The following is a 21,860-nucleotide window of genomic DNA, read 5'->3' as shown; positions in this document are numbered from 1 at the left end:
ACGTTTAACTTTAATTAAGCAAAGTTTAGTGACTTGCGGCCATCATGATGGATCATGACTGTGGACGATCTTTCTGATTCCCGTAGACTCATGCGCAAAAGTACCACAATTTTATCACATCGTACGTACCTATGGCAGAATATGAATAGGGGAATAATGGTTTGTCAGATCGCTCATAGTTCCCTGATCCATCTTCTGCAATCTTCTGGTGTATAGATAAAGTAGCTTTAAGGTGGGTACACACGTCAGATAAAAGTCTTTGGAAAATACAATACAATACAATACAATAACATTTCTATAGCGCTTTTCTCCCATAGGACTCAAAGCGCTTAGGCTCTCTCAGATTCAGTAATTAGTAGGATGAAGTATTCACACAACAAAAGTTATATTTCTGCAAATGCCAAACTGAACAGGTGGGTTTTCAGTCTGGATTTAAACACGTCCAGGGATGGAGCTGTCCTGATCTGTTGAGGTAAGGAGTTCCAAAACGTAGGGGCAGCATGACAGAAGGCTCTGGGACCAAAAGTTTCCAAGTGGACTCTGGGTATGACTAGATTATTAGAACCTGTTGATCTGAGAATGCGGGGATTGCTACGCAGCTGCAACATATCTTTCATGTATCCAGGGCCTAAATTATTCAGGGATTTAAATGTCAGTAGGCCGATCTTGAATAGGACCCTCCATTCTATAGGTAGCCAGTGAAGGGAGTGCAGGACTGGCATTATGTGGCAGTGACGGGGTTGGTTGGTTAGCAGTCTGGCAGCAGTATTCTGTATCAGCTGTAGTCGGTACAAGACCTTTTTTGGAAGGCCAGTGTAGAGAGCATTGCAGTAGTCCAGTCGGGATGTGATGAAGGCGTGGACTAAGGTTGGCAGATCTTCTGGGGGTATGAGGTGCTTGATTTTTGCAATGTTCTTCAGGTGAAAATAGGATGATTTCACCACAGCAGAGATTTGAGTTCTGAAGTTTAAATCACAATCAATTAGAACTCCCAGGCTACGCACATGATCAGAGCTGCGCAGATCCGTGCCTCCTATTCCCAGTGGTGAAGACTGCAAGTTAAGTTGTTTTGTTATCATGCTCTGCCCTCCTATCAGAAGGACTTCAGTTTTGTCTGCATTTAGTTTCAGCCAGTTGTCATTCATCCATTGCTGTAGTTCACGTAAGCAGGCGTTTATAGTTAGAGTTGGGTCTGTCACACCAGGCTTGAAGGAAAGATATAGTTGAGTGTCGTCTGCATAGCAGTGGTATGTCAGGCCATGTTTTTGGATTAGTTTTCCCAGCGGTAACATGTAAATCGTGAAAAGCAGGGGAGAGAGGATTGAGCCCTGGGGCACCCCATACCTAAGTGATACAGGGGTGGACAGGAAGGGCCCCATAGACACTTTGTGGGTTCTGCCACTCAAGAAGGATTGGAACCACTGAAGAACTATGCCATCAATGCCGCAGTATTCCTGTAGCCTGTTTATCAAAATGAAAGATCACAGACCAATTTTACCCCCTTCCATGTAGTATGAGAGCCATACTCTACACAGTCTATTCTATGGAGCTGAACTCCCCATCAGATAAAAATCTTTGCAAGATCATGTACACAAAGATGCTGTACACATGCAACAGATCAGTATCTGCAAAAGATCCATTCCTGCAAAATGCATTCAAAGTCTATGATATCTGCAGATCTCATACACACCTTGTTTAACGGACAATTATCATCAGATCCACCAGGTTGGATCTTCAGATCTGCAGATATATGTCTAACCTGCAGATGATGGTCCATTAAACAAGGTGTGTATGATGATCTGCAGATATCATAGACTATGAATGCATTTTGCAGGAACGGATCTTTTGCAGGAACAGATCTTTTGCAGATACTGATCTGTTGCATGTGTACAGCATCTGTGTGTGCAGCATCTTGCAAAGATTTCTGTCTGATGTGGAGTTCAGCTCCATAGAATAGACTGTGTAGGTATGGCTCTCATACTACATTGAAGGGGGTAAAATTGGTCTGTGATCTTTTTATTTTCCAAAGACTATGGTCTGATGTGTGTACCCACCTTTAGTTCTGCTGGGCATTAGGGATGATTAATGAGATGCAAATTCTTCCAAATTTATGCACATTTTTATGCAAATGTATGCAGTTTGAAAATTGGTCCATTTTCAAACTGCATACAATTGCAATGTATTTTCAAGCTGAATATATTTGCATAAAATTGCATACATTTGCATATCTGTGATCATCCCTACTAGGCATGCATGGACCCTACTTATGCATGACCAATCCAGGTGTGCTTGTCCATGGTTGCTACTTTTGAGGTATTTTCATTTTTCTTTACTCTGTACTTTGAGTAATACTAATAAGTATTAAGGGGCCCATACACTCAGCCGATTTTTCTGTCTGACCGATCGATCGATTGCAAATCGATTGGCCAATCGACCGATCGATGGCCGATTTTCGATGGATTTCCATCGAACTGGCAGGGTGGAAAATTTAGGTCGATCTGATGAGATTGCTTATCAGTTTGCATTGGCCTTAATGGAAATCTGATGGCAAAAAAATGCCATCAGATCGAATTTCAATAGATTTCAAACTGTAATCTATTGGAATTCTATCCTGGTAAAAAATGTTCTAAAAACGCATCAGATAGATCATCAGATGCATTTCTTATCTATCTGCTGCCAATCTGATGAGTGTATGGGCACCTTTAGTATTACTGATACTAGCAATACTAAAACATGTTATGCTGTTGCTTATCTTTTAGAGGAGAGAGGAAGTTCTGCGTTGAGGTCCGCTTTAAGGGCGACACAAATCTGACCGTATGTAGGAGGTTTAAAGAGAACCCGAGGTGTGTTTACAGAATGTTATCTGCATACAGAGGCTGGATCTGCCTATACAGCCCTGCATCTGTTGCTATCCCAAACCCCCCTAAGGGCCCCCTGCACTCTGCAATCCCTCATAAATCACAGCCGCCGCTGTGCGGGCTGTGTTTACATCTGTAGTGTCAGCCTCAGCTGCTCCCCCGCCTCCTGCATAGCTCCGATCCCTGCCCCGTCCCTTCCCTCCAATCAGCAGGGAGGGAAAGAATGCTGGTGGGGACCGGAGTTCTGCAGGAGGCGGGGAGAGCAGCAGACTGACACTATAGAGATAAACACAGCCAGCTCTGACAAGCTGTTTGTCAGCAGCGTGGCTGTGATTTATGAGGGATTGTAGAGTGCAGGGGGACCTTAGGGGGGTTTGGGATAGCAACAGAGGCTGGGCTGTGTAGGCAGATCAAGCCTCTGTATGCAGATAACATTCTTCAAACCCACCTCGGGTTCTCTTTAAGCGGCCAATGTGGAACTTTAGAGAAAATTTTTCTGATAAGAGAAAAAAAACTCTTTTTTTTTTTTTTTATTGTTTCTCTCATCTCTACTGTTTAACTTAAGTAAACAAACCTCTGGCGCCTTTCAGAATATTGAGAGTCTGTTCGGTGATAGGAGATAAAAAGGACACCATGGGAAAAATGGTTATCTTAAGTTTCTGGTGACAAGTCAGTTTATCACACGGACCCGAATCAGATAAACAATACGCTTTCAATTAGTGTGAGATTATGACAAGGAGACAACAAGGACAAAGTGACGCCGGGTACGGAGGGTGTCGCCTACCAGTGAGGTGCTTTACCTGCAGAAGTGGAATATTTTAAAGCGGACCCAAACCAAACATTTATTTTTAATTCAAAATATTTAGTTGCACCACTCTGACACATACAAAGATAACTAAACACTCCTTGAAACCTATGAGCATTTCAGTGCATGCTTTTCACCCTTCTCTTTTCATAACTAGGGTTATACAGGTGGCAGCCATTACTTCTGAGCTTATTAGGAGGTTTTAGATCATGGGTGTGTTTGATATCAGCTACCCTCCCTCACAGGGGCGTCGTCTATGTGAAATCTCACACAAGCTGAGATCACCTCCCCTGTGACATCATCAGTAGCAGCCTGTGTTTTTGTTTTTTATCTCCTCCACCAGTCTGCCAGATTTTGTCCCGGCAATATGAAAGGAAGGGAGGGGTTCCTCCAATAAATGTAAAATATTTTATATTTGTCATCATGCAGCTGAAAAAAGGCTGCTATTTATTATTATAATTTAGAAAATAGATTTTATTTCTGAAATCTTGTATATTTAATTTGGGTCCACTTTAATAATAATCGCAGGAGTCTATCAACTCTTCTGACTCATTAAAGGAAACCTGAAGAGAGAGAGATATGGAGGCTGCCATATTTATTTCCTTTTTAAACAATGCCAGATACCTGGCAGTCCTGCTGATCTTTCTGGCATAAGTAGTATCTGAATCACACACCTGACACAAGCATGTAGCTAATCCAGTAATAAAAGTATTGCAGGCAGAGGATCAGCAGAACAGCCAGGCAACTGTTTAAAGAACCTACATATGTCAGCCTCCATACAGGGCCGGATTTATCATAAGGCACTATAGGCGCGTGCCTACAGGCGCTCCATGATGGAAATGCGGCTCCCTCCCCTCCCCGAGTGTCTCTCTCCTGCCTTACCTATGCAGAGTCCTAAGCGAAGTATAAATGAGAGGTTACTCCCCTGGTCTCGACATTCCACTGACCAGATCTCATTTAAACTGGGGCATCTCTAGATACTTAGTATAAAGTATCCAGAGCTATGCTTAGTATTATGGGACATCTGCAGTTTCATATGACGTGCAAGGGAACTAAAGGAGAAGGTTTGTAGGCTCATGGAGGGCGGAGTCTAGGGTGCCAGCACATCTGTACCTATAGGCTCCTGTGATGTAAATCCGGACCGGCTCCATATCCCTCTCACTGCAGACTCCCTCTAAAGCAGTGGTCCTCAAACAAAGGCCCGCGGGCCGAATGCGGCCCCCTGAGGCTTTTCTACCGGCCCTCCATACACAAAATATAGTACTTATACATGCAGCAGCAGTGCTGGCACCACTTTTCCACATGGAAGACAGCAAGAAGTCATTCACTGGCTTCCAATCCAATTCCACATCTGGTGGCACTGCTGTCCAATTGTATGGCAGGTTGTCACCTGGGTATGCTTCACTGTCTGGTGTGCAGAAAACACTGTGGTAGTGGGGGTTGGGTTGTTAGAGGTAATATAAAAGCAGTGTGTGTAAGGGGTGGATAATTTGCAGTCTTTGCAATTACTGGAGAAAAGAGGTTGTTTTTGGGGGACTTTTGAAAATACAGTATGTATTTTGAACACTGATTGCTTTGCGTGTGGGGGATGGCGTTTCAGACGCTGTTTACTCTACCTAGGTTCAATGTAATGTTTTTCTACATAATTTTATGTATACTCCGGCCCCCAGCTGTCTAAAGTATTTTGGCCCTTTACTAAAAAAGTTTGGGGACCCCTGCTCTAAAGGGTCAGATTACTTGTCTTGAGGGTTGGGGAGCCTGAATGATGATCATCAAACCGGGATTGGATTCTTTTAAAACTATCCAATATGTGAAAGAAGACTGACCTGACCTGAGTGGAAGATTATTAAAAGGTGATTGAAATAGCGCTTATGCCACTGTAGCCATGTACAGCGTCTGCAGGACAACATTCTTAAAGATGCCCTGTAGTAACACATATATAGAGTATAAGAATGTTGTAAATTATTCAGTATACCCATTTTTATGGTGATTTTCCTGGTTACAGCATCAGAAACACTTCCTATATCTATATATTGCTGCATGTTGGTATGTAGCCCCGCCTTTCCAGTGATGTCACAGCCTAGGCTGTTTAGCTATACGGAATATTCCATACCTCCCAATTGCGTGTGGTCCAGTATAAAGCCCCATCTACACGATAAGATTCTTTGTGCGATCCGATTACGATTCTATTTACGATCCGGTTAAATCCGACCTGTCCGATCGGGATTCGATTTGCCATTGTTTTACCTGTGCAGGTATAGGCGGTCAGTGCGCTCGTACAGACAGGAGTGCTGGGGTGAAAGACGAAGAAGGTCCTGGTGACCAGCAGTCAGCTGAAGAAGGATGGGAGAAGTCTGTGGTGGATCCAGGGGTAAGTAACTAACATTTGCCTTTTTCAAAGCGGACCTGAACTCAGAACTTCCTCTCTGCTCTAAAATATAAGCACTAGCATAATAACCTTTAAAGAGAAACATTTTTGTTACAGCTAATACAAATCCTGCAATAAATCTGCAGTGTCTACTTCTTGCTTTCATTGAAGTAGACCCATTGTTAACATCCCGTGCTTTCAAATTAGCAGCTCTGCTGTGGAAGAGGAGATTTCTGAGCTGACACAGCTGAAGAAATCAAATTACAGTCGTGGTTCATCACAGATGAGGGGGAATTAGACAGGCTAAACTCTCTAAATACATACAGGGTGGATTTCTCAATGTTTTCCTTCTGTCCTGTGCAAGAGTTCAGGTCCCCTTTGAGTTGATGCTTCCTCCAGTGTGTAAGTTGCAGTCAGGCACCCAGCACAAGCTTTATCTCAGCAGCAGAATGCTTTCTAGCAAAGTGATGAAGTGTAACGTAAGGCTTGCCAAGTGCATTCTCAAGCTCCGAACGATAAAACCATGTGCTGACTCTATCAGCAGCAAGCTGCAGGCTAGAACTTCTGGTGCCATTGCTGACTGATGATGTAACGCTGAGAGGATCATAAAATACTAGGCCTAAGGCCCGTTTAAAAATGGGCGCTAGGCTTTGGCCGTGAACCCCGCACTGCCTCTCTCCTCCACACTGCCGCTCCCGCACTGCGCACACTCTTCCCCCCCCCCCCCTTCTGCTCTAACTGCCGCCCGCGGGCCACGCATGCACAGTAGCGCAAAAGCATGGACACACACACAGGAGGGGACACACAGACAAGGGTTTTATCATTTTTTTTACATGGTACCAAAACTGTTTTGGGTACAGACAGGGCTGTAAGTTTAAAGTTAATTCAATGACTGCATTGCAAAAACAAAAAAAGTATGTCAGATGGAGCTTTCTGTGAGTCTCTCTGAAGTCAACTGCACTGCCTGGCAAGCACTTCGTGTATCTGCAGAGGAAGAAAAGTATCATTTTTATCTTACCGAAATGCACAGGTTTACTTGCGCACACCTGCGCAGTTAATGTTGCCTGCAAGAATAAGGACGAGTTCTTTACAGGTGCAGCGCTAGCCTAGAGGCTAGCAGCACGTTCTGTTGCTATGGAGGGGGTTGGATGTGCAACGGCACCATGCATCAGTGTCGCACAGTGGGAGGGGCAAAGAGAACAATGGCCTTCAGCAGTCTGGATCTCACGCAGATGCATTGAGGCTGCTGTACACACACACTAGATTCTCAGCAGAGGCAGGTGCGACCCAGCACTTCAGCGATCACTGAGGTTATTATTAGTGCTCTTTGTGGTTGTTTCCGGTGCGGTAAATGTGGCATTTAGTCTGTGTGAGCTGGCTCTTAACCTTTACACACACACAGACACTCGCACAGACACTCGCACAGACACTCGCACAGACACTCGCACAGACACTCGCACAGACACTCGCACAGACACTCGCACAGACACTCGCACAGACACTCGCACAGACACTCGCACAGACACTCGCACAGACACACGCACAGACACACGCACAGACACACGCACAGACACACGCACAGACACACGCACAGACACACGCACAGACACACGCACAGACACACGCACAGACACACGCACAGACACACGCACAGACACACGCACAGACACACGCACAGACACACGCACAGACACACACACACACAGAAAAAAAGTCCCTCATAGGTTTTAGAATTCGCCTGCCCATTCTGGTTTGCAAATCAAAAATGTGATGCTCGCGACATCACTAGTTACTACTTTCTCGATAGTAGGAATGCTGCGGTGAGCTCTGTGGGGGTGGGGGGGGCTGTACTCGGCTGGCTCAGCCACTCACTGACGATAAACAGAAAATATTCTCCCTCAGATAAAAGTAAAGTAGATCTCGCCTCTGAATGGCCCTGACTTTGCAGAATTTGAAACATTTTACAAATGACTTGTGGGCGTGGCGAAGGAGATCAGAACGGCCCTGGGGTAAGTAATGGCAGCGGCCCTCTGTGTGTTTGTATGGGCGGCCAAGCTTCCATCGATGGGATCACTTAGTCGCGGTGATATGTTGATATAACTTTTCTCGGATAGCGTAAACAAAGCGCTCGTCAGTCTTAATGGAATACGCTTTCACTGGGGGGCGCGGAAGGGCCGGCGTTGAGGGCCGAGTGTGTTAGACGTCCAAGGCTTGCCTTGCGCCTCTTGGTATGTATATAGCATTAATGAGCATACTGGTAAAATGCCAGCTTCTTTGTAAGTTTGGACATTGATGGTGGACATAAAAATGTATACGCTGTTGCCAAGAAACTGCATGTTTTACCATGTAACACCAGCGCATGTAGTGACGTCAGTATGTGTGGTGGGGAAGAGAGAAATGTTGTTCGCCTGCTAGCAGTGGAAGGTTATATACAACCTGGATTTCTAGGCCGAGATAGTCCTTAAAGGGAAGGTCCGAGCTAAATGAAGAGAAAAAAGAAAAAAAAATCTACGTTCCCGGGGCTTCCATCAGCCCCTGGCAGCAGATATGTCCTTCCCCGCAGCACCGCTGCCAACCTGTGACCCAGGGTCCCCTCCGTTGCAAAACAGCACGCTTGCACAGGTGCAAAATATGCCGACCTGGCGAGGTCGGCATTTTCTGCGCCTGCACAAGCGCGTGGTCGCACCATTCGTGATCGCACTCGTGGTTTGGAGCGTTCTGCGCAGGTGCAGTACTTCTGTGCCTGCGCAGAACGCTTTAAGCCACATGAGCACCGCAATCCCGCATGCGCAGTAGATGTTGGACGGCACCTGTCCCCTCGCACCTGTTCATTTAAAGGATATCCGTAGTGACGTGTGACATGAGAGAGACAGATTCTCTGCCTGAAAGAGTTAAATATCAGGTATGTAAGTGGCTGACTGACTCAGTCCCGACTCAGACAGGAAGTGACTACAGTGTGACCCTCACTGATAAGAAATTACAACTATAAAACACTTTCCTAGCAGAACATGGCTTCTGAGAGCAGGAAAGAGATAAAAAATGTCAATAGTTCATAGATTTTAGCTCTGGCATACTTCAATTAATGTGTCATTGAGCAAAAACAATAAAACAGTCAAAACTTAAAAAGTAGATTTAAACATAACATAAAACTGTGGAATATCTTAAAAAGTCATTTTTAGGAGAAGGAAGATAGATACAATCGTTTATTTCATTAGTTTATCTTTGCTTCAGGTGTCCTTTAAAGTGAACCTGAAGTGAAAATAAACTTGGGCGATAATGAACTTTCTGTGTAGTACGGATGATAAACAGAACATTAGTATAGCGTTTGAAGAGTCATGTTTTTATTTACAGTGTTATAGCTTTATTTTTAAGATCGTATCAGACTGTGACAGTTGCAGTCTAGATTCCACACTCTGCCTTTTAAAGAAAACCTGTAACGAAAAAAACCTCCCCTGGGGGGTACTCCCCTCGGGTGGGGGAAGGCTCCAGATCCTATTAAGTCTTCCCCGTCGTCCTCGGTGCTACGGCGGCGGTGATAAAGCGGGGAGCTTTATCACCGTGGGAACAGCGGGGATAAAGCGCGGAGCTTTATCGCCGTGGGAACAGCGGGGATGTAAATATTTACCTTCCCAGCTCCAGCGCACGCACAGTATTGGCTCTCCGCTCGGAGATGGGCGGAAATAGCCGATCGCTGTTGGGCCACTCTCCTGCGCCTGCGCAGTAGAGCGGACCCGACAGAGATCGGCTATTTTCGCCAATCTCCGTGCTGAGAGCCGCAACAGCGCCCCCTGCTGGAGCCAGGTAAGGTAAGTAAATCAGCGCTTGTTGAGGGAGGATTCCGGGAAACCTCGGATGAGCCAGCGCTGGACTGCCTGCAGCTACAGGGGACAGGGAAACCTAATTGGGACCCTGAGGCTTCCCCTCTCCTGAGGTGAGTACACCCCAGGGGAACTTTTTTTGTTACAGGTTGTCTTTAAGCTGAAATAGAAGCAGAAGGAATGACCCATTTGAATTTTCCCACACTAAAACCTAATTATCTGACTTCTTGATATGTCAGGTAGCCTTTTAGCAGTTATTTATTTTTCAGGAAACCGGACTGAATTCAACAAGCTCATTGTCAGGTTCTTTTTTTTTTGTATAGATACACAAGTTTTTTTTATTTATTAACTCTTCCTGTACTGGAAAACAGAAACTGTATATAACTTCTTAGTAGGGCTAGTACTACATACGTACCTGTTTACCCCAACATGTCACCTGTCCTTTCAAGTGCACTTTAATGGCAGCCTCGGCCAAGTTATATACAATGTTAGGTGGCAAATGATTGACCCCAGGTAGATATCAATTTTCAAACACCTCTAAATGAAACAAGTATTGAGGGATTCTAGGCAGAGCAGGGACAAGGTCCTCCGGCACCCAAGGCTGAGACACCAAAGTGCGCCCCTCCATCCCTCCCACCCCAGCTGTCACACACTGATTGCTATTAGACTAAGAGGTGCCACAGGACCCCCAACCTCCCCAACACCTTAATCTCTAGTTATCTGGCTTGCAGTCACTGCCATGTATCCCCTTTTCTTATTTCTCTCTGCTTCATACACGATTAGGAATGACAGCTGAATGAATTGTGCGCCCCCCTCCTACACTGCGCCCTGAGGCTGGATCCTCCCCAGCCTATGCCTCAGCCCGGCCCTGATTCTAGGATGGGTGTAGTGCCCCCTAGAAAAAAATGAGGAACCAGGGAGCCCAATGGTGCAGTACTGTTAGGTATTGGAGCAAGGTGTACTATACAGTATATTCTACTCACATAGGTAGGTTGCAATCCTTGCAAACACCACATGCGCCTGCGGGACAAAAAACTGTCCCTGCTGATTGGTCTCTCTCCTCTGAAAACTTTATAGTTGAAAACTGCAAAGTTGTAAAACCTCCTCTAGAGGTCTAGGGCTAGACTTAAAACTGTGGTGGAGGCATCGGGTATCTCTAAAGCTATATGCTATACATGCCCGTAATGGGTAAGAAGAGGCAATCTCTTACCTCTCCAGATGATGACACCAGCATGTTGGAAAAAGACTGTATTCAACTCAGATGACAACGCATTTCATGGGTACTACCCCTTTTCCTCAGGCCAATTCAAAGAGTTGTGCCTCAACTGGTAGTAGCAGAGTGTGAACACCTCTGATGGTAAACGCATTGTCATACCTGTTTGTGTATACCGGGTGCCTCCACCACAGTTTTTAGTATATATCTAAATGATGTATTCCAAATTCAGTGGCAGCAGTCAGCTTATGGTCACTTTCTTGAATTCTTTATAAAAAATGAACAAAACCAAATACCGGTAACCATTTTCCTGGATCTTGCAATAAATACACTACCTACGCACAATGAAAGAGAGCTGTTGCTAACCTTATCAGTCCCCTAAAAAGCAATGTCCACTGGCCCACAGTGACAGGTGTCCTCTATCATTAACAGGGAGACAGTCGGCTGTCATCAATTTTACAGTCCCCTAATTTAGCTATTCTACTTGGGATGTCATTAATATGGCGGTAGAGGGCAGTAAATGACTCACTCTAGTCCCAATTTAAAAAATTGGGCCAATAAAGCCATATTGTTTATCAGCTCTGATAATCTGTCATCACTACTGTAATAAGTGGAGTTCAGTTACAAAGTTGGTGCATTGCATTTAATAATAATAAGCCTAACATTTGTATAGCACTTTTCTACTGTTGGACTCAAAGCGCTCAAGAGCTGCAGCCACTAAGGGTGTGCTCAAGAGGCCATCCTGCAGTGTTAGGGTGTCTTGCCCAAGGACTCCTTACTGAATAAGTACTGACCCTAGCCAGGATCCAGGCCTGGTCGCCCATGTCAAAGGGTGACCAGTACACTATCCAGTCACTTTACCTTACAAACCTTTGATGCATGTCACTTGGTGGGGATCAGGACTGATCCCTTTGGGTAACATCGCTGCACAGACGCATGTCAGCTGTATAACTGACCCTGGGGGTGGGTTGATCCACCAGGCGGATTGCTAGCAGGTCGGGGGCCGCTGTACACACGATTGATATTAGGCGGAGGCGGTCTTTATTGGCCTCCTCAGCCAATTTTTAGTCAGGCGTGTACGAGCCTTTACGGTGCCGCTCCCTTGTCCCCAGCCATTTCCATAACAACAGAATCCGTCACTAGCTCATAAGATCATTTGTGTGTAAGGGGGTCCCAATGCTTCATCCACCAACATCAGGCACTCAAGATCTGACGCCAAACCAACCCTCTGCAAATCTTTCTCCCCTACCTGCTTGCCAACCTGCTTGCCAAATGTGTCACTGTGATGTCCCTCCTTCCCCTCCACAGCAAGAGGTGCCTAGGCTAGGACTTTCTGTACATACCCCAAGCTGTTGTCCAAGAGACCGAGTCCCAGGGCTGTATTTAAGCCAATGCCACATAGGCCATGGAACCACAGGATCAAGGGCACCTTGATCAAGGGCAGCAGGCTATACTGGGGGGAGGGAGAGAGGGGTGAAGGGTCATCTGGCTTCTTATACTGGGGGGAGGGGTCATCGGGCAAAACTGGAGGAGGGGGGGAGGGTTACCTGGCTACATTCTATACCGGAGGGGGGGTGGGGCATCTGGCTGCCTATACTGAAGGGGGGCATATGCTGATTGTGGCCTTGGGCGGTAAAAAGTACAATTATACAATAACATTTCTATAGAGCTTTTCTCCCATAGGACTCAAAGTGCTTAGGCTCTCTCAGATTCAGTAGTTGGTAGTAGGATGAAGTATTCACACAAGTTATATTTCTGCAAATGCCAAACTGAACAGTGTTCTCAATCTGGATTTAAACACGTCCAGGGATGGAGCTGTCCTGGTCTGTTGAGGTAAGGAGTTCCAAAATGTAGATCTTGAATCGGACCCTCCATTCTATAGGTAGCCAGTGAAGGGAGTGCAGGACTGGTGTTATGTGGCAGTGACGGGGTTGGTTGGTTAGCAGTCTGGCAGCAGTATTCTGTATCAGCTGTAGGCGGTACAAGTCCTTTTTTGGAAGGCCAGTGTAGAGAGCATTGCAGTAGTCCAGTCGGGCCCTGCCGAGTCCTCATCCATTCTGTTGATGGTACTTTTAGTTGTACATGAATGTGTATGAAGAATCCTGGTCTGGAAGCACCTGAATCACAGCACTGCCAACTTTTTTTAATTTTTTTTTTCTTATCCTGTATTCCATCTGTGTATTCGGCTGTCTGGCTGGAGTTCAGCTGTTTGTCTTCGCTGCCCTCCATGTCTAGTAATAAAGGCTTGGAAGGACTGTGGCGGATGTCCCGATCATTTTCCCAGGGTTATAAGATGCGTGATTAATGAAGTCTTCTCCTTTCCCTCTTATGAAGCAGACCTGTCTGTCAGAGTGTTCTGATCCTCTAGAATGGGAAATTGTTACTCTGCTGGTCTGGTGCGGCCGAGGGGCGACCTGACTTATCTCCATTGTTCTACGGCCCATGGGACACCGCCAGGCCATTCGTAGTTTACAGAAGTGTTTCCTTTTCTGTCTGCCGCTTATACAGGAGGAGGAGGGGGGAGAGGAACGTGTCAGAAAGAAGCCCATAATGGCAAAATTTAAAGCCAAGTTAAGTAGCTGGAGGCCATAAAGATACTCTAAGCTGTAAGCTCAGGCAGAGGCCTTATTAACTAAGAAAATATTAGTAGAGGTGGAGGAGGGACCATCGCTCTTACGCCGGGCCGGGGACTCTTTGTGACAGGGACTGTTTGTCCTCACGATTATGGAGCGCTGATCTAAGTGGAGGGCTTTTCCATAATGAATATACTGTGTGCTTTGAAAGCAATTTGCGTTATCTTCAGGCCACTCTATATATAGCTGAGCCAATGGCCAATAACTATTATTAAACTTCAGTCCAGTTCAGTAAGCAGAAACGCAAGAAGTTGTTTAATAAGAATACATACAGGTAACTCAAAAAAAAAAAATGTCTTTCTTTCAGGGCTGTGGAGTCGGTCCAAAAATCCACCGACTCCGACTCCGACTCCTCAGTTTAGGATTCCACCGACTCCGACTCCGACTCCACGACTCCGACTCCTCTAATTTGCATATTACAATTTTGTTGATTAAAAGTATGTAACATGAAATTCGTCTCTTAACTGCCAACGCTTAGGAATTTTACAAGACAACTGAAGTGAGAAGGATATGTAGACTACTATATTTATTCCCTTTAGACTAAAACTAGTCCTTGGTAAGAGTACTTGTAAAAGGTACAAACCGGAACAAAGAACATCTATCAGGCCCTAGGCAATGTAAGTGTGGGTACATGTAAGAATGATGTGCAGGTACTCTGCAGGGGAATGAGGAGATTGTAAACAGACAACACCTCTGTGTTCAATGTGCACAGCATTCTCAGTGGATTCCCTGCAGCTCTGTGGGGAGTGCATATGTAGAGTATAGTACTACTGTGTAACAAAGTAAACCTGAGACAGATGAAATTAAAGTTTTATACATACCTGGGGCTTCCTCCAGCCGCCTTCAGGATAATCAGTCCCTCGTTGTCCTCCTCCACCACCTGGATCTTCTGCTATGAGTCCAGGTACTTGAGCCAGTCAGGCGTAGTGCGCATGCACACACTCCGCCGCCAGGAGCATACTACACCTGTGCAGCACTATTGCGCTGGTGCAGAATGTTCCTGGCTGTGGGAGCGGCATGCGGCCGGACAGCGCTGACTGGCTGAATTACCAGGACTCATAGCAGAAGATCCGGGTGGTGGAAGACAGTGAGGGACTGATTAGCCTGAAGGGGGCTGGAGGAAGCCCCAGGTATGTATAAACTTACTTTTCATCCGTCTCAGTTTCCCTTTAAATTTGTAGTCACCAAACCAAATTTTAATAACATATCAAATTATTTGATTTCATCAGCAAAGGGAGTGCATACATTTTCATAAATCAGCATCAATGCAGAATTATTTCCATCTCGTTGACCATCTCTATTAGTGACACAGCTACACATCAGGCTTTATTATTACAGCATAGATGTTATTTAGTATATATAAGAGATTCCTGTGTACACATCATATATACAGTCACAATCAGATATGTATATCTGACTTTAAAAATACGGGGACTGCTTTATTGAAGCAGCACAAGTAACTAATTTTGATTTATTTCATTTTTGTAGACTAAGCACAGCTATTACTGTATATATACTGTATATATACATTATTTTTAATGACTTTTATCTGAGAAATAGAACATTTTATCATATTTTCTATTTTAATTACAGTTACAAATTCATTAGGAGTCGGAGTCGGTGCATTTTTCCCCGACTCCGACTCCAGGCACCCAAAATTGCCCGACTCCACGACTCCGACTCCACGACTCCGACTCCGACTCCACAGCCCTGCTTTCTTTTTAACTGAACACCATAACGGACACTGGTCCTTATTCAAATCGCCCTGTATTTCTGGCAGGAGGAAGTAAAGAGTTAAAGTGGATCTGAACTCAGAACTTCCTCCCTGCTCTAAGGGCTCGTTTCCACTATAGCGAATCCGCATGCGGGCACTGCATGCGGATTCGCATAGTGAATGTAAGTGGATGAGGCTGTTTCCACTTGTGCGGCGGCGGGAGTGTTTTTCGGTGCGGCAGAAATCTGCACGGCAGAGCCGTCAGATTTAGCGTGCGGGAGGAATGCAAGCGAATCGCCGCTAATGCATTTAATAGGGAAATCGCATGCGGCTTTGTCATGCGGATTTCCCCGCGATTTCGCATGGTTTGCTATGGAGCTTTACTCAGGCAGTGACATGGTTAAATTCGCCTGGCTCCTTGCCATGCGAAATCGCGGCTAAATCCGCAGGCGGAAACGCAGCCGCATGCGATTTCTTCTGCGGTGGAATCCAGGCGATTCCGCACCGCAACAGTGGAAACGAGCCCTGAAAGATTAGGGACAGTATGAAAAAAAATTTAGGGAAAAATTATTTGTTACAATGCACAGAAATCCCCAAAAGCCCTGAAAATGTACTGGATGAACTTCCAGGGAGCAAAGGAAGGGTTAAGGTATCTACATTTTTCCTGTATAGCCAGCACTTCCAGTGGCAAGGCACTGGGAGAGATGTTAGCGAACCGTTCGCTAGCGACTCTCTATGGGCAAATACTACTTACGGGTCGCTATGACTTGGAGTAGTGCGGCTGCGCTGGGCTGGCAGGTGCGCATCTTTGATCGCGTGCCTGTTGCCGGACACTCTCTACGCATGAGCACAACGTCACGCACATGCACAGAAAGTGCCCGGCAACAGGCGCGCGATCAAGGATGCGCACCGCCGGTGCAGCGCAGCCGTACTACTACGGGTCATAGCGCCGGAAGTAGTACAGGGTGAGGGGTTCGCCAGCGAACGGTTCCCGACATCTAACTGGGAGTCATGCCTACCGATTACACACTTGTTACACTTAACTGTAGCTAAATATACAAATACAGCTCACTCTAGCGGATTTCTACAGCATTTCTGTGTGCAATGAACACTTTTTTTCAGTCCTTTGCAAGAGCTCAGGTTTACTTTAAACAATGCATTCATGTGTTTAAAGATTCGGCATTCTGGATCTTTAACTCATTTGGGACCGACAGGCTCTGGTCCCAAAAACCCTGAACAGACCTAAAATATTGAATACTGAACCTTCCTGGAGCTTCCTCTAACCCGTAAGGTCCCTTGGCGTCCCCTGGGTCCCGTCCGTTGCGTTAGCTGCGCGACTCGGACGGGACTCGTGCTCAACTCCGCATGCATGGCCCGTCCACTCCTCAATCATGCGCCCGTCATCGTGAGTGTTCTGCTCACGCACAGTTCTTGAAAGAGTGTTACAAGCAGAACGCTCGCTGTGACTCACAGCAGCAGGGGCGTAACTAGAAATCCCCGGGCTCCCCTGCAAAAAAGAAAAATCCGGGGCCCCTCCTGCAATCAATAGGGGCAGCGGGCGGGCGTCGGCAGACTGGACACATACCTCCTTAGCGCCGGAGGTCTCCCATCAGTAAGTGCTTTATGCTACTTCCTGTGTAAACAGGAAGTAACATAGAGCTCTTAGAGATCGAAGACCTCCGGCGCTAAGGAGGTATGTGTCCAATCTGCCGCCGCCCGCCCGCTGCCCCTATTGATTGCAGGAGGGAGTGCGCTGAGAGGAGAGCCTGAGGTAAGGGAGGGGGCAGGGGGGGAATGTCCCCCCTCACCACCGATCTGCATCCACGCTCTCCTCTTACATTGCGACCCCCTCCTGCCCCCCAAAAAGTCCCTGAGCGGGCCCTAGGGTGCCCCCCCCCCCGCGGGACAGGGGTCGCATCCCCTATTGTTATGCCGGTGCACAGCAGTTATGCACATCTCCTGGGTGGGTCTTACAGCTAACGGAGACCCCAGCAGGAAGTGACCGGAAAATCGATTAACTGGATATCAGATTGGACCTGTCGGAAATAATTGATTCAACCGTCAAGCTGACGAAAAATTGCATCGTGTACTAGGCATAATGCTGGGCATACACGGGTCGATCCGGCGGCCGATTAGCTGGCGGATCGACTCCCGCCGCGTCCGCGCAGATCGATTCCCGCTCGTCCCCGCCGGTGCTCCTTATCAGCCACTCTATTCCCTGCTATTGTCCGCCGGCGGGGATCGAGCGCGGAATCTATCCGGCAGGTCATCAGGCCTGTCGGATATTATCAATCGAGCCATCAGCGGCTCGATTGATGAGGATACAAACTTGCTGTGTACGCCCAGCATCAAAAGCAGAGGATCAGCAGGACAGCCAGGCAACTTGTATTGTTTAAAGGGAACCTGCGGTGAGAGGGATTATGAGACTGCCATATTTATTTGCACTTTTTTTTTTTTTTTTTTTAATCAGACTTTATCCCTGGAGTGTAGGATACTCCCCCCCCCCCCCCCCCCCCGCAGGTATTGGCGCTGTCACGTGGCCTGTTCTGTGCAGCTGCTGACGCTGGGCATCCGTATATGGAGCTGCTCTTCCAGCCATCCGCTGAGCCCGGCTAGCTGCTTCTCTTGCGGCCGGGTTTAATAGAGTGAACTTCCAAATATTTATACATTGTAAGGGCTGGAGGTGCAATAAATGCATATTATACCATGATTTACAATGTTTCATTCCAGGTGTCAAAATACAGAGCGCCTATAAATTAAACCCTTTCCAAATAAGCCATGTTAATGATGTTCAGCGGGGGGAGGAGGAAGGGCACCAACAGGCGGTACACCCCTCCAGCTGCTCCAGGCCTTACTGTGAGGTGTGATAACTATATATTAACCAACGCTGCTCAGGAGTATCTTTAGGCCCTGTTCACATTGGAGATTGCATAACGCTAGCAAAATCGCAAGCGTTTTACGACAGGGATTTTTTCACGGTTTTGGCGTCTTAATTTATTTTTTTAACAATTCAATCGCTATCACTCAAATCGTGAAACCGTGCTGCATGTTTCCTGTTTCACTTCTGTGTTCTATCTCAACAGAATAAACGCAAATGCCTTTGCGTTTACCGCAAATCACTGGCGATCGCTGCAGTGAGATCACTGCCATACACTTTTTTTTGTGTGATTAGTCCGTGTACGAGAGGAATCGGCACAGGAGACTTGGGCGCAGGATACAGCCGGTATATGGCTGATCCTGCTCCTGCACAAGTCCTGGCCGAGTTAATTACTATTCCCCCTCCAGGCTGCCATGGATGGTGGGGATTGAAACTAATTCAGCTTTCAGCAATTGCTGGAAGCCAAATTATTGTTTTAAAAGTAACTTCAGCTCTGTCTTCTGACGGCGCCTAAGTTACTCCCTGTGTGCCCAGTGAAAATAATGTATTAAAAAAAAGTGCTCCATTTTTACAATAATTATGTATAAATGATTTAGTCAGTGTTTGCCCATTGTAAAATCTTTCCTCTCCCTGATTTACATTCTGACATTTTTACTGCTAAGAAGGTGATGTCAGTGGAAGGAGATTCTGCTTGCTTTTTTGGCAGTTGGAAACAGCTGTTCTTTCCCACAATGCAACAAGGCTCCCACAGTGTGATGTTAGCACCTCAGTGCTGTGAGGCGCTGACATCACACTGTAGGAGGGGTTTCACCACAATATCAGCCATACAGAGCCCCCCTGATGATCTGTTTGAGAAAAGGAAACGATTTCTCATGGGAAAGGGGGTATCAGCTACTGATTGGGATGAAGTTCAATTCTTGGTTACGGTTTCACTTTAAATGGATTACACATTGGCCTCAATTCACTTAGCTTACCTCCTGTCTTTAATAAAGTTTATAGAGTGGTTACCATGGTGATAAGGCATGTCGTATTTAGGAAACATTTTACCTCAGGAAAACCTCAAGTTACCGTAACTCTTCTGTCTTTAAGTTAACTCCTCAATCCTTAAAATAACTCCAGAGTTAGACAAGCTGTTTATTAACTGCATGTGAAAATAACTACTGAGGAGGTAACTTAAGGAATGAAGAGATAAGAGAACTCTCACTGTGTGGAGGTAAGTTTTCTCTTGCCTTATTATCGACAGCATCATCTTAGTGAATTGAGGCCAATATGTTATTGAATCCAATGCAAATCTGTTTAACCAGTTTAGATTTTAGAACGTGAATTTCACGTCTTAATTGGTCCACTCGTGCATCCCAGGACGTGGAATTCATGTGCTGCATCACAAATCACTGCCACGTACTCCAACGCCGCTGTGCACCCGTTTAAAAGTGAATGATTACCGATTTTTGTCAAGCTATATCCTTTGGTTACATGAAGATTGCGACAGGTAGGATGGCACACCATTAAACCTTTCAGTACCAGCAGTCTGTAGCACCTTAAGGACCAGAGACTGCTGGTACCAAAAACCAGCTCCTACCGACAAATCGCCGCTCTGAATTGCCACTAACGCCATTCATGCCGCACACCCGTCGCCTCACTCCACCCACTCTGTCGTCTCTATCATGGCTGTAGAGTTGGAGTCCAGTCTGAGCCATTTTGGGTACCTGGAGTCTGTTTCATCAACTAAGGAGTCGGGAGGCGGATGATTTTTGTACCAAATCCACAACCCAGGTAAGAATTAGACTAAGGAGTCTGATTCGAGGAGTCTGAGCCAATTTGGGTACCTGGAGTTGGAGTCTGAGTTGGTGGTTTCAAATTGAGGAGTTGTAGTCGGGTGATTTCTATACAAACTCCACAGCCCTGGTCTCTGACAGCAGAGCTCTGTGAGCCAGTCAGGAGCCGGTTTCATCAATGTGAGCCAATGAGATTAGCTCATGTTGATGAACAGGGTCAGGAGCCAATCAAATCTGCTCCTGACCGTCTCACAGAGCTCTGCTGTCATACCGACCACAGGGTGAGTGAGCTGCAGCAGGCGGAGAGCAGCCGGAGTGGTGAGAGTGCATGGCGGCATTGAGTGAAATCTACGCCGTCTGAAACAGGTCAAGAATATGTTCTAATACACATTTTTAGGATGTTCTACTACACGTGGTTAGCACTGCCGGTGGACATGAAGAGGTTAACCTTGAAATTCTTTTCCGCACAGGGAATCCATTATCTGGGCACTCGCTCTAAACATGACCTTGACTTCTTCTTCTGCTAGGTTTAAAATATGTGAATATCTACATCTAGCAAGCTTATCATATAACAGGACCTTGTGGTCTCCAAAGCAGTAATAATCTTATTTATTTTCTTTGCTTTCAGAGTTTTTTGATGATTTCGCTGAGGGACGAGAATGTGTCAACTGTGGAGCAATGTCCACCCCTCTGTGGAGAAGAGATGGTACAGGCCATTACCTGTGCAATGCCTGTGGGCTGTACCACAAGATGAACGGAATCAATCGCCCGCTGATCAAGCCTCAACGAAGGCTGGTAAGTTTTCTCAATAGATTCACACTGTCAATTTACTGAACAGCAACTGCTCAGTCCAACTGCCAAAACGGCATGCAGTGAGTGGGCAGACTGGCAAGCATCTTTAACCTGCCTACGACTGCGTCACACCATTGGGCGTGATCGTGGCGGCAGCCCCAGGACGGCCTAACACCAACTGGTGTCAAGTCCTAGGGCGGGGTTTTACAGGAGATTGCGCGTGCCGATGCGCGTGCATCTCCGCTTGAATGACGGAGCTCCGCTCCGCCATCAGGAGAATGTTAGATGGTGAAACGTCGATTTACAGTGTACAGCGTTGCGATCTACAGCAGCGCTGTATTGGGGACAGCAGTGTGCTGTCTCCCTGGGAGGCAGGAGAGCGATCGGCGCTCATAGGCTGAGGTCTATGTGAGCCGATCAAAACAAGACAGAGGTGCCTGGCTCTTCTACTGACCACATATGCTATTGCTCCGTTGTTATTGCCTGATGAAGCGGGATCAAACCTGCGAAACGCGTTGCATATTTGGAGTTCATAAATAAAATATATTGACTGTGTTTACTACAGTCGTTGTGTGTCTACTTGGAGGAGGTAAGTCCACCACTACCTCCTCTATTTACCAAGAATTTGGTTTTTAAGCTCATTTAGCTTGCTTTTATCCTTTTGGCGCCTCTGTTCTCCTGCATAATGAGAGCCGATCAAGTTGATTGGCTGGCGGGGGAGGGAGGTATTTACAAAAAAATTGTCATATTTATTAAAAAATAAAACAAATATTTGCCCAAAAACCCCAAACACTTCAGGAGCGATCATAGCCCACCAACGGAAAGCTCTGCTGGTGGGTAGAAAAGGGGGGTGGGGGGAAATCACTTGTGTACGGAGTTGTACGCCCCTGCAGCGAGGCCTTATAGCTGCAGTGGCCTAATTAGTGAAAAATAACCTGGTCACTAGGGGGTGTAAGCTCACGGTCCTCAAGTGGTTAAATAGAATACTGAATAGTGGTTAAATATG

The 21,860-nt window shown here is 46.2% G+C and overlaps 1 protein-coding gene across 2 annotated transcripts in view; it reads left to right on the top strand.

The window, feature by feature from the left end:
* The window catches only part of GATA4 (GATA binding protein 4), a 185,392-nt gene that overhangs the window by 149,417 nt on the left and 14,115 nt on the right, over window positions 1-21,860 (top strand). For both annotated transcript variants that reach the window (XM_068280036.1, XM_068280037.1), the window contains exon 3: window positions 20,691-20,857. In XM_068280036.1, coding sequence (XP_068136137.1) covers window positions 20,691-20,857 — 167 coding nt within the window. The remainder of the gene's footprint in view (window positions 1-20,690; window positions 20,858-21,860) is intronic.

The sequence above is a fragment of the Hyperolius riggenbachi genome, chromosome 4 (assembly GCF_040937935.1).
Source record: "Hyperolius riggenbachi isolate aHypRig1 chromosome 4, aHypRig1.pri, whole genome shotgun sequence".
Classification (NCBI taxonomy): Eukaryota; Metazoa; Chordata; class Amphibia; order Anura; family Hyperoliidae; genus Hyperolius; species Hyperolius riggenbachi.
Note: the sequence above shows the minus strand (reverse complement) of the source record. Positions and strands in the feature narration are given on the sequence as shown.